Genomic DNA, 13,076 nt, shown 5'->3' with positions numbered 1-13,076 from the left:
ATTGATATACACAAACATACATGCACACACACCCACATACATGCACATACACATGTGCACGCACACACATGCACACCTGTCTATGCCTCCTGGACAGCATGCTTCTCTCTTCTCCCTGGTTCATTTGTGTAAGCCACTGGAATGGATTCAGGTAGTGTGAAAAGCAAGGCTCAGAGAGGCGTCTCTGGAGTCACATGGAACCAGGTTTTTATTTGTTATTTATTTATTTTTTTGAGATGGAGTCTTGCTCTGTCACCCAGGCTGGAGTGCAATGGTGTGATCTAGGCTCACTGCAACCTCCACCTCCTGGGTTCAAGTGATTCTCCTGCCTCAGCCTCCTGAGTAGCTGGGACTCCAAGCACATAGCACCATAACTAATTTTTGTATTTTTGGTAGAGACAGGGTTTCACCATGTTGGCCAGGCTGGTCTCAAACTCCTGACCTCAGGTGATCTGCCTGCCTCAGCCTCCCAAAGTGCTGGGATTATGGGCATGAGCCACTGTACCCGGCTGGAACCAGATTTAAATCCCAACTCTACCCTTACTTGAAGAGTGATCCTGAGGGACTTATTAAATCTCTCCAAGCTTTGTTGTTGAGATGAAGTCTCACTCTGTGACCCAGGCTGGAGTGCAGTGGTGTAATCTCAGCTCACTGCAGCCTCTACCTCCTGGGTTCAAGTGATTCTCCTGCCTCAGCCTCCCAAGTAACAGAGACTACAGGCGTGTGCCAGCAACCCCAGATAATTTTTTGTATTTTTAGTAAAGATGGTGTTTCACCGTGTAAGCCAGGATGGTCTCAATCTCCTGACCTTGTGATCTGCCTGCCTCAGCCTCCCAAAATGCTGGGATTACAGGCGTGAGCCACCACACCTGTCCATGTTGTTTTTTTTAATCTGTAAAACATAACAACTTCAAAGGGTAATTCTAAGAACTAAGGGAGCTTCTAGAGTACTTGTCACTTCAAAAAAAAAGAATTAAGGGAACAAATATACAGAGTGCTTCGCATAGTGTCTGGTTCCAATGAGGGTTCAATAAGCATCCCCTCTTGTTATTGAGGTTATTTTTATCATGTTTTGGTGGTATGAATGGTGCATATACCACCTAGCAGTACTAAAGTGACCCAGTGACATTTCATCAATCCATCTTTTGGTCATTAATAGCAATCAGTTTACCTATTTATTTATCTATTTGAGATGGAGTCTCACTCTGTCACCCAGACTGGAATGCAGTGGTATGTTCTTTGCCCACTGCAGTGGTTCATGCCTGTAATCCCAGCACTTTGGGAGGCCAAGGTGGGCAGATCACCCGAGGTTGAGAGTTCAAGACCAGCATGACCATCACAGAGAAACCCCATCTCTACTGAAAATACAAAATTAGCTGGACATAGTGGCACATGCCTGTAATACCAGCTACTCGGGAGGCTAAGACAGGAGAATTGCTTGAACCAGGGAGGCAGAGGTTGCAGTGAGCCCAGACTGCACCATTACACTCCAGCCTGGGCGACAGAGCGAGACCCCTTTTTTTTTGAGACGGGGTCTCACTCTGTCACACAGGCTGGAGTGCAATGATGTGATCACAGATCACTGCAGCCTCCACCTCCCAGGCTCAGGTGATCCTCCCACCTCAACCTTCCAGGTGAGGAGGTGGGACTACAGGTGTGTGCCTCCACACCTGGCTAATTTTTTGTTTGTTTTTTAGAGATGGGGTTTTGCCATGTTGCCCTGGCTGGTCTCAAACTCCTGGGCTCAAGTGATCTGCCTGCCTTGGCCTCCCTAAGTGCTGGGATTACAGGCATGAGCCACTATGCCTAGCTAATGTCTTTATTCTTGAGAGATACATGCTGTCTGAAACTTATTTCAAAAGGTTCAGCAAAAAAAACATTATAAATATGTTAAAACCATACATGGATACACAAACATATATAGAAAGTAAATGTCGCAAAATGTTAACAATGTTTTCATTTTTCACCTAGATGAAGTGTAAACAGGTATTCATTATCTTATTTTTTCTTCTTTCACCTTTTCTGAAGGTTTCAAATGTTTAATAATTAAAATGTTAGGAAAGAATACATACTCAAAAAGCATGTTACAAAGCTGTTTAAAACAGTTTAGGACTGGGCAAGGTGGCTCATGCCTGTAATTCCAGCACTTTGGAAGGCCGAAGTGGGTGGATCACCTGAGGTCCGGAGTTTAAGACCAGCCTGGCCAACATGGTGAAACCCCATCTCTACTAAAAACATACAAAAGTTAGCCAGGCAGAGTGGCTGGCGCCTGTAATCCCAACTATTTGGGAGGCTGAGGCAGGAAAATCACTTGAACCCAGGAGGCAGAGGTTGCAATGAGCCAAGATCGGGCCACTGTACCCCAGCCTAAGTGACAGAATGAGACTCCATCTCAAAAAATAAATCAAAACAAAACAAAAAAACAGTTTAGAAAAACCCTGGAAACTAGATAAATTATGTATTTTTGAATATTAAAAAAGATGTTTTCTACCAATTTTCCCCAAAGCAGGCATATACTTATCTTGCAGGATAACTTAAATATCTGAGAACTTCTGGGAGAGGTTGCTATAAAGTTTCTTTTCCCTCCTACCCAAATTTTATTTGTCTTTAACAAACTGGAATTTGTGTCAGCATATGGGCTTTTCTCTCTGGTAGCTTGAATGTACAATAGCAAAAACATCTGAACTTTACCTTGAATCTTCACAGAGGTCAAGAACGTTAGGGACAGGTACTCCAGCATTTGCAAGGGCTTTCATAATCCTGCCGGGACAAATAAAAATAAACAAAACTGCTGGCTGAATTGATGAGATTTTCTTGAAATTACTTTCCTTTGTTTGTTTGTTTTTGAGACATAGTCTCGCTCTGTCGCCCAAGCAGGATTGCAGTGGCACAATCTCGGTTCACTGCAACCCCCACTGCCTGGGTTCAAGCCATTCTCATGCCTCAGCCTCCTCAGTAGCTGGGATTACAGGTGTACACCACCACGTCTGGCCTGAAATTACTTTTCTGAATTAGAAATGGTACATAAATTAAAATGAAATTCTAAAAAATATTCAACTGAAAGAACAAAGAAAGAACAAAAAAACAAATGGGACCAACAAAAAACCAATGGTGAAACTGTAGACCTAAATCAAACATATCAATAATTCCATTAAATTCAATAGATTGATAGATTCTAATTAAAAGACAGAAGTTGGCTGACATGATGGCTCATGCAAGTAATCTCAGCACTTTGGGAGCCTGATAGGGAGGACTGCTTGAGCTCAGGAGTTCAAGACAAGGCTGGCCAACATGGTGAAACCGTCTCAACTAAAATTACAAAAAGTAGTCATGCATGGTGATGCGCACCTGTAATCCCAGCTACTTGGGAAGCTGAGGCATAAGAATTGCCTGAACCCAGGAGGTGGAGATTATAGTGAGCCAAGACTGCGCCACTGTACCCTGGCCTGGGTGACAGAGCAAGACTCCATCTCAATAAATAAATAAATAAATGAAATTAAATTAAAATAAAAGACAGAAGTTTTCAGCCTGGGCAGAAAAGGGTGACCTAATTATCTGATGTCTACAAGAGATATGCCAAAATATATAAACATAGATAGTGTAAGGCCGGTTGCCTCGCCGGGAGCTCGGACACGCCCATCTTTCTCCATGCCTGAAAATTACGTCACCAGAATCTGCACTCATAAACTCTGCACTCGGCACCAACGCCCACTTCTGCACTCCACACCAGAATCTGTACTCAACACTAAACTCTGCACTCGGCACCAAGGCCCACCTCTGCACTCCACACCAGAATCTGTACTCAACACTAAACTCTGCATTCGGCACCAACGCCCACCTCTGCACTCCACACCAAAATCTGCACTCAACACTAAACTCTGCACTCGGCCAGCCGTTGGAAAACCCGCCAAAACCTGCCCAATAGCATTTTGCCCTGTTCAGCCCGCTCACTGGAAATCCCACCTACCTATCAATAGCAGCTTGCTCCATCCACATCCTGTTTCTCCTCAGCCAATCAAAACGCTTTCACTCCCTATAAAACCCCACGCCCTAGAGGAGTCAGGTGTGACTTCTCTGGCCCCTTTCCCTGGGACCACAGAACCTCGTCCGGGAGTTAAATAAATTGGCATTTACTTTTCTTGTGCTGGCCTCAGTTTCCTCATTTTAAACTTGGCAATAAACTTCACAAGAATAACCCTTACAGACAGGTTGCAAAAAAAAAAAACAAAAAAGGATGGAAATGGAAGCATTATGCAATCACTCAGCATAAGAAAGCTGGTTGGCTACTTTAATATCAGATAAAGCAGGCTTAATGACAGAGTACTACCAGAGACAAAGAGGGATATCTGAAAATGATACAACTGCAAGTTCATTAGAAAGATATTACAATCATAAAAACACACGTACTAAACAACAGAGCTTCGAAATATATTGAGTAAAAATGATTAGAATTAAAGAGAAAAAAATAGAGAAATCCACAAGTCTTAGTTGAGATTCTAACACTCCTTTCTCAATAGTGACAGAATTAGATAAAAATAGATTATCTAAAGACATATATCTGAACCCACTGCCAACCAACTTGACCTGATAGACATTTATATATCATTCACTCAGCAATTGCAAAATATACATTATTTTAAAGTAAACACAATATGTTCACCAACGTAAGTCATGTGCTGGTCTATAAAATAAATCTCAATAAATATTGAAATCCAACCTAGCACGGTGGCTCACACCTGTAATCCCAACATTTTGGGAGGCTGAGGCAGGCAGATCATCTGAGGTCAGGAGTTCGATACCAATGTGGCCAACACAGCAAAACCCCATCTCTACTAAAAATACAAAACTTAGCCAGGCATGGTGGCTCACACCTGCAATTCCACCTACTTGGGAGGCTGAGGCAGGAGAAACGCTTGAACCCAGGAAGCAGAAGTTACAGTGAGCCGAGCTCATGCGACTGCAATCCAGCCTGGGCGAAAAGAGCAAAACTTCATCTCAAAAAATAACAAACACAAAATTGATATCTTGCAGAGTATTTATCAGACTTCAATGGAATTAATATCTAGAAAAAAATCCCAAATCTTTGAAAATTAAACAATGTACTTTTTTTCTTTTTTTTCTTCTTTTTTTTTTTTTTTAAGACAATCTTGCTATGTTGCCCAGGTTGGAGTGCTGTGGCGTGATCTCAGCTCACTGCAATCTCTGCCTCCTGGGTTCAAGCAATTATCCTACCTCAGCCTCCTGACTGGCTGGAACTACAGGCATTCACCACCACACCCAGCTTATTTTGTATCTTTAGTAAAGACAGGGTTTTACCATGTTGCCAAGACTGGTCTTGAACTCCTGACCTCAGATGATCCACCTGCCTCGGTCTTCCAAAGTGCCAGGATTATAAGCAGGAGTCACCATGCCCAGCCTGAAAAGTTATACCTTTAAATGCCTGTATTAGAAAAGAAAAACAGCCAGGTGCGGTGGCTCAAGCCTGTAATTCCAGCACTTTGGGAGGCCTAGGCAGGCAGATCATGAGGCCAAGATATGGAGACCATCCTGGCCAACATGGTGAAACCCTGTCTCTACTAAAAATACAAAAATTAGCTTGGCGTGGTGGTGCGCACCTGTAGCCCCGTTACTCAGGGGGCTGAGGCAGGAGAACTGCTTGAACCAGGGAGGTGGAGGTTGCAGTGAGCCAAAATTACGCCACTGTACTCCAGCCTGGAGCCTGGGAATGAAGCGAGACTCTGTCTCAAAAAAAAAAAGAAAGAAAGAAAAGAAAAACAATTTTGCTCCCTAGAATAGAAGATTAAAAAAAAAAGAAAGGAAGAAAGAATTTAAGTTACTGACTTAAGATTACATCTTACTAAAGTAAAAATAAACCCAGAGTAATTAGATGAAAGGGAATAAAAATAGCAGAAATAAAATAAAAAACGAACAATAGTCCGGGCGTGGTGGCTCATGTCTGTAATCCAAGCACTTTGGAGGCCAAGGCGGGCGGATCACCTGAGGTCGGGAGTTCAAGACCAGCCTGACCAACATGGTGAAACCATGCTTTTTTTCTTTAAAAAAAAAAAAAGAAAAGAAAAGAAATAAACAAACAATAGGGCAGGTGCAATGGCTTATGCCTATAATCCCAGCACCTTGGAAGGCTGAGGCAGGTGAATCACCTGAGGTCAAGAGTTTGAGACCATCCTGGCCAACTTACCTGAACTCTCTCTCTATGGCATGAGCAGATGGAAGGAGTGTCCCTGGGGGCTTCTTCCTCAGAACCAGATCACGATTAGCCAGCCTGATATAGTAAGTTGGATTTGACTGCCCATGACCAAACTGAAGGAGTTCCAATGGGCCTGCAAGTTTGAAAACAAACAAAACTCAAACCGGCCCTGGAGGACAGATCTGAGCAGACATTCTTTCTTTCTAATGAGTTCTGCATTTGGGCTGCAAAATATCTTCGTCTGCCATGCAGTGCAAGGAAAGTACGTCTTCCCTGCCTGCCTGGAGTGACTAAGTCCCAGGGGCATACCCTGCCAACTCAAGTCCAGGATCACATGCCACTACAGTTTGGCAAAGGCCACTCATTTTATTCCACAGTAATTTTCCCACTTTGTGTGAGTGTCAAATTTTGTCCTTCCTGGCAACTCCTGCTCCATGAATAAAAACATGTTCATTCTGTTTATCAAGCACAAACGCAGCCATGGCAACCCATCTTGCCAAATGGAATGCTTTAAGCCTAAGGATGAAAGGTGCCTTTGCATGTCCCTCTGCCTGACACTGCCAGGAAAGCTGAAAGGAATGATGCAGAGGCCTTCAGCCTGACCCAAAGCTGCTTTCATGAGATGCAATTTCCTACCGCACTAGGCTGAATTCTGTAGTTCCCTTGCAGGATCCTGGCTGAGGTAAAACTAATTCATTCTCAGCTCCATAAGAAGACTGAACCCTGGGTGTAGATTGATTTCACTTGGTTAGAAGAGCAGGCAAGCAAGGGAAGTCTGCCTGAGTTCTTCCCCCTGGCCAGAGTGGATGCCTCATCTGTGCAGAGGCCACTACCAATAATCCAACTGCTGGAAAACATCCTAATGTGAAACTCCATCAAGGAGCAAGTGGGTGAAGCCTTTATCACCTGAGAAAAATGTCTTCTTTGTCCAGGCATGGTGGCTCATGCCTGTAATCCCAGCACTTCGGGAGGCCAAGACAAGTGGATCACCTGAGGTCAGCAGTTTGAGACCAGCCTGACCAATAAGGCGAAACCCTGTCTATACTAAAAACACAAAAATTAGCTGGGCGTGGTAGAAGGTGCCTGAAATCCCAGTTACATGGGAGGCTGAGGCAGGAGAATCACTAGAACGCAGGAGGTGGAGGATTCGGTGAGCTGAGATAGCGACATTGTACTCCAGCCTGGGCAACAAGAGCGAAACTCCGTCTCAAAAAAATTAAATTAAGGTGGGGTGCAGTGGCTCATGCCAGTAACCCCAGCACTTTGGGAGGCTAAAGCAGGAGGATCACCTGAGGTCAGGAGTTTGAGACCAGCCGGGCCAACAAGGCAAAACCTCATCTGTACTTAAAATACAAAAATTAGTCAGGTGTGGTAGCAGGTACCTGTAATCCCAGCTATTCAGGAGGCTGAAGCAGGAGAATCACTTGAACCCGGGAGGCAGAGGTTGCAGTTAGCTGAGACTGTGCCACTGCACTACCGCCTGGGGGAAAAGAACGAGACTTCATTAAAAAAAAAAAAAAATTAAACAATTTTTTTAAGTCTCCTTTTTTGTTTTGTTTTTGAGATGGAATCTTGCTCTGTCATTCAGCTGGAGTGCAGTGGCTTGATCTTGGCTCACTGCAACCTCCACCTCGGTGCCCAAGGAATTCTCCTGCCTCAGCCTCCTGAGTAGCTGGGACTACAGGCATGCACCACCATGCCTGGCTCATTTTTTTGTATTTTTAGTAGAAATGGGGTTTCACCATGTTGACCAGGCTGATCTTGAACCCCTGACCTCAGGTGATCTGCCCTCCTCAGCCTCCCAAAGTGCTACAATTACAGGCATAAGCCACTGCACCCAGCTCTTTTTTTTTTTTAAGGACAGTCTTGTTCTGTCACCCAGGCTGCAGTGCAGCAGCAGAATCAGAGTTCATGCAGCCCCAAATTCCTGGAGTCAAGTGATCTTCCTGCCTTGGCCTCTAAAGTAGCTGGGATTACAGGCATATGCCACTATGCCCAGCTAATTTTATTTTTATTTTTGTAGAGATAGGGTCTTGCTATGTTGCCCAGGCTGGTCTTGAACTCGTGGGCTCAAGTGATCCTTCTGCCTTAGCCTCCCAAAGCACTGGGATTATGGACATGAGCCACTGTACCTGGCCAATGCAACCTTTTTTTTTTTGAGACAGAGTCTCTCTCTGTTGCCCAGGCTGGAGTGCAGTGGCATGATCATGGCTCACTGCAATGTCCACCTCCTGGGTTCAAGTGATTCTTGTGCCTCAGTCTCCAGAGCAGCTGGGACTATAGTTGTGCACCACCACAACCAGCTAATTTTTGTATTTTTAGTCGTGACAAGGTTTCACCATGTTGGTCAGAATGGTTTTGAACTCTTGGCCTTAAGCGATCTCCCTGCCTTGGCCTCCCCAAATGCTGGAATTACAGGAGTGAGCCACCACACCCTGGCCACCAATGCAATTTCTTTTTTTTTTTTTTTTTTCCCCAAGATGGAGGGTTGCTCTGTTGCCCAGGCTAGAATGCAGTGGCATGACCTCAGCTCACTGTAGCCTCTGCCTCTCGGGTTCAAGCGATTCTCCTGCCTCAGCCTCCCGAGTAGCTGGGATTACAGGTGCCCACCACCACACCCGGCTAATTTTTGTATTTTTAGTAGAGACAGGGTTTCACCATGTTGACTAGGCTGGTCCAAACTCCTGACCTCGTGATCCAACTGCCTTGGCCTCCCAAAGTGCGGGGATTACAGGCGTGAACCACTGCGCGGGCTGTCCTCTCAAAGCATTAGAAACAATAAAATCCTCTGAGCACATACTGCAGTCCCCAAGTTCCTCTCCTTGTTGAAAGCAGGTAACCACTGCCATACCACACTCTCAGGTGGAAGAGAGGGATAAGTACACTTCTGGAGATCCATAAAAAGGGAAATTAATGCTTTTTCTCAAGCAAAACTGAAAGCAGTGCTCAGCTGCACCAGGCCCAATGGCTATTTTCCTCACTGTATAGCTTCTTTGTCTCCAGTACATTCCATTAGGGTTGAAAAGTGAGAAACAGACTGAAAGCTTCACCTTAGAGAGAGTTACCAAAACACAAAAGAAGCCTACATACCTGTGGTCTGGATACCCAGTAAGTTTTTGAGGTACTTCTCCAAGGAATCTTTCGGAATTTCCATTGTCTTTCTCACAGGCCGAGTGTTTGGAACACCTATGCTCAACGTAAAACCCAAGAGAGCTTCTAATTCCTTCACTGCAGTCTCTGGGTCATTAACCTGGTTTCAGAGAGAATATATATATGCAAATTTTCTGTTGACATTTTCCCCTTCTTTTCACAGGTGTTGAGAATATATATACATATATATTTTTAATTTTACAATTCATGGTAGTACAGGTGTAGAGAATATATATTGAAGAGGTGGCAGCAGTCAACCCTAGCCTCAGGAGCTCCTGTTTTCTAGGAGGGTAGTGCTTTAGAGGAAAATTACTGAGGAAGTCAGTTCTCTGAGGAAGACCTTTTGGACCCAGGATATTTAGCCAATGAGGAAGCAGTAGAATGAGTTTCCTATTCCCATTTAATGCCTAACCACATTGAACTTTCTATTTACAGAGAGAAGCACTGGTCAAGAGTTCACAAAATAGCTAGGCACAATGGTGTGCACCCAGAGTTCCAGCCACTTGGGAAGCTGAGGTGGGAGTTCAAAGCTCTGGGCAACCCAGCAAGACTTCAACTCAAAAAAGATTTCACAGTGGGGCGTGGTGGCTCACACCTGTAATCCTTACACTTTGGGAGGCCAAAGTGGGCAGACTGCCTGGGCTTAGGTGTTTAAGACCAGCCTCGGCAACATGGTGAAACCCCGTCTCTATTAAAATACAAAAAATTGGCCGGGTGTGGTGGTATGTGCCTGTAGTCCCAGCTACTCAGGAGGCTGAGGCATGAGAATTGCTTGAACCCAGGAGGCAGAGGTTGCAGTGAGCCAAGATCATGCCACTGTGTTCCAGCCTGGGTGACAAAATGAAACTCTGTCTCAAAAAAAAAAAAAAAAAAATTCACAATACCCTCTTGTGCCAAGAAGGAAGAAGATAATGCTGCAATATTTGCTCTTTTCCTACAGGCCCTTCAGCTCAATGGTGAAAACTAAACACAGAATAATAGAAGCCAGGTGCCATGGCTCATGCCTGTAATCTCAGCACTTTGAGAGGCCAAGGCATGTGGATTGCTTGAGGAGTTCAAGACCAGCTTGGGCAACACGGCAAAATCTTGTCTCTATAAAAAATACAAAAGTTAGTCGGGTGTAGTGACATACGTCTGTGGTCCCAGCTGCTCAGGAAACTGAGGTAGGAGGATCACTTAAGCCTGGGATGTTGAGGCCACAGTGAGGTGACTGTGCAACTGCACTCTAGCCTGGGTGATACAGTGAGATCCTGTATCAAAAAAAAAGAACAGAAAAAAGATGGCCTGAGACCCCCTTCACATGGCTTCCCGTGCTTCACAGCAGTGAACTGTGTGGCCCGCATGGCTTGTGGCTGCTGGCTTCCACCTAGGGCAGCATCACTAGATCAGGAGGACAGTGTGAATGCCCCACAAAGGTCTTAAGCCTGCCATTCATCTCCTTCAGTATCTTTTTTCTCAAGCTGCCTTCTCAGTACCTGTTTGTCTTGCTTCCCATTGAAAATACAAATAAAGCCTAGGCTCGGTGGCTCACGCCTGCAATCCCGGCACTTTGGGAGGCCAAGGTGGACAGACAACCTGAGAGGAGTTCGAGACCAGCCTGATCAACATGGAGAAACCCCGTCTACTAAAAACACAAAATTAGCCGGTCATGGTGGCATATGACTGTGATCCCAGCTACTCGAGAGGCTGAGGTAGAAGAATCGCTTGAACCCAGGAGGCGGAGGTTGCAGTGAGCCAAGACTGCAGCACTGAGCTCCAGCCTAGGCAAGAGAGCAAGACTCCGTCTCAAAAAAAAAAAAAGACAAAAAATAGCTAGTCACATAGATCCCATAATTAATACAAAATATGATGACTATGGAAATACAAGGGAAACCCAAAGGAAAGCTAGAGCTACAAATGTAAAAAGATTACAGAGAAACGTTGCACTAGTGCATAGGATGGGTTCAAAAAATAGGGATTATTACCTTAATGGTGTGAATACCAAGGCTGGCAGCTGCTTTTAGATTTGGTCCAAGATCATCAAGAAAGATGGACTCGGAGGGCTGCAGACCGAGCCGCTCCAAGCACAGTTTATAGATCCTAGGGTCTGGCTTACAGATCCCTTCCACACAGGACTCCACGATCTGATGGAGGGACAGGAATGAGAGATGAATGCCCCTAAAGGAGGAGCTCACACATGCACACTGGTAAACGTTTTGAAAGGAAAAGCATAAGGAGGAAAGTTGAGATTTATTATAACAAGGAACTTGAGTATTACGATATAAAATGATGTTGCCTTCTTACATTGAATAGTTTGACAATACTGGGTTACAACGTGGAGGCAAACTTGAGAAACCGAAGTGTCTGTTGCAGACACTGTGACCCTGTGCAAACAAGCAAAGCCATGATGGGCCTCGGTGCCATCATCAATAAAATGGGAATAATATTAGTAGTCATCTTACCTATCTTAGCTCAGTAAGTTATGAAACTTGAGTGGGTTCCAAAATGACAAAGTATTTTGCTAATATCACATCTTGGGGCTAAACAGAGCAGAAGAAAAGCTGTACATGTCAGCTTTATGGAAAGTATTTCACCATTTTTTTTTTTTTTTTCAGAAAGAAGACACTGTTACAGTGTAAAATAAATATGAACTTAGAGTTTATTTCAGAGGTTAAAAACCCATCCATACTCCATGTAGACAAAAATCCCATGAGTGGGCTGACACTGTTCCTGTCATGCTGAGAGGCTCCTGTACTCTGACAACCTTGCTGCAGCTGTGTACCTGATTCGGAATAGGGGGAGGGCGCTGGTAAGGGTTCAGGAGAACTGGGAAAGCTATCTCAGTGTCAGGCTATCTCTGATCCACTGATTCCCCTAAAGTCCTTTTACAGTGTCCCCAGGGCTTAATCTCCTATAGAGTGGGCCCAAGACAGCCACATAGCCTATAACCAATACCCTCTGATCTGCCCTAAGAACAGAACTAAATCTCTGACTCACCATTTGGAATGACCCAAATTCTCCAAAGTCAAGGACAAACCCAATGGCCTCTGCCTCTATCCCACACTTGCATTCTGGGTTGGGTGAGAACTGCCCTTTCAGGTAAATAAATGTCTGGAATAAATTGGACTGTTCTACTTACTCTTGTCTTCTAAGGACCTAAAAGAAGTCTAAGAAGCTACCCTAAAGAACACATGAATAGTGAGAAGCACAGAAGCAGGGTGTCTCAGACACCAATTGATGTAACATATCAGATGGAAGTGGCAGAGCTGTACTGGCTGAGACAAGAGATAAGAGTATGGAGGAAACTGGGGGGGATGCGGCAAAGGTCCAGGAAGCAGACGGCTCCTCTCACCAGGTGAATTAAATTTAGGGGAAGTAAAATAAATTCTTAAGATTTGTTTGACAAGATCTCTAGCTTTCTCTTTCTGTCCTATTTTGCACATGATGACATGAACTTATTCAGGGCTTCTATTACTTTCTTGGCAAACCAGGAACTGTGAGAACAAGGCCAGTGTTTGTCCAAATGTAGATCAGATAAAAATGATTTTAGTTACCAAGGATCTATCCCAGGAAGATGGAGGGGAAGCCTCCTTCTCAAGGTAAGCATGATGGAGGCTGTGTGATAAGAGAAAAGCACGGACAGAATCCGAAGTCCCTTACTGCATCTTGAGATATCTCACCCCAGCTGCATGGCAGAATCACCTGTGCAGCTTTTTCAAAATACACATGCCTGGATCCC

The 13,076-nt window shown here is 44.5% G+C and overlaps 1 protein-coding gene and 1 long non-coding RNA gene across 16 annotated transcripts in view; one reads left to right on the top strand and one right to left on the bottom strand.

Annotated features, from left to right (window-relative positions):
- Window positions 1–13,076, bottom strand: part of ACAD10 (acyl-CoA dehydrogenase family member 10) — a 69,920-nt gene that overhangs the window by 31,146 nt on the left and 25,698 nt on the right. For 11 of the 15 annotated variants that reach the window (XR_013522112.1, XR_013522113.1, XM_002753033.6 and 8 more), the window contains 4 exons: window positions 11,323–11,481; window positions 9,299–9,458; window positions 6,200–6,341; window positions 2,692–2,760 (listed from right to left, as the gene is read on the bottom strand). Coding sequence is in view for 13 of the 15 variants with exons in the window: in XM_002753033.6 (XP_002753079.1) it covers window positions 2,692–2,760; window positions 6,200–6,341; window positions 9,299–9,458; window positions 11,323–11,481 (530 nt within the window). In the remaining 2 variants the exon portion in view is untranslated. The remainder of the gene's footprint in view (window positions 1–2,691; window positions 2,761–6,199; window positions 6,342–9,298; window positions 9,459–11,322; window positions 11,482–13,076) is intronic. The other 4 variants (XM_009004667.5, XM_078337324.1, XM_078337321.1 and 1 more) reach the window with 1 other exon arrangement.
- LOC118144339 (uncharacterized) lies at window positions 6,721–10,433 on the top strand. The gene is made up of 3 exons (XR_004729080.3): window positions 6,721–6,890; window positions 9,794–9,874; window positions 10,299–10,433. It is a non-coding gene; the product is annotated as an uncharacterized LOC118144339 (long non-coding RNA).

The sequence above is a fragment of the Callithrix jacchus genome, chromosome 9 (assembly GCF_049354715.1).
Source record: "Callithrix jacchus isolate 240 chromosome 9, calJac240_pri, whole genome shotgun sequence".
Taxonomy (NCBI): domain Eukaryota; kingdom Metazoa; phylum Chordata; class Mammalia; order Primates; family Cebidae; genus Callithrix; species Callithrix jacchus.
This window is presented reverse-complemented; position numbering and strand designations above follow the sequence as displayed.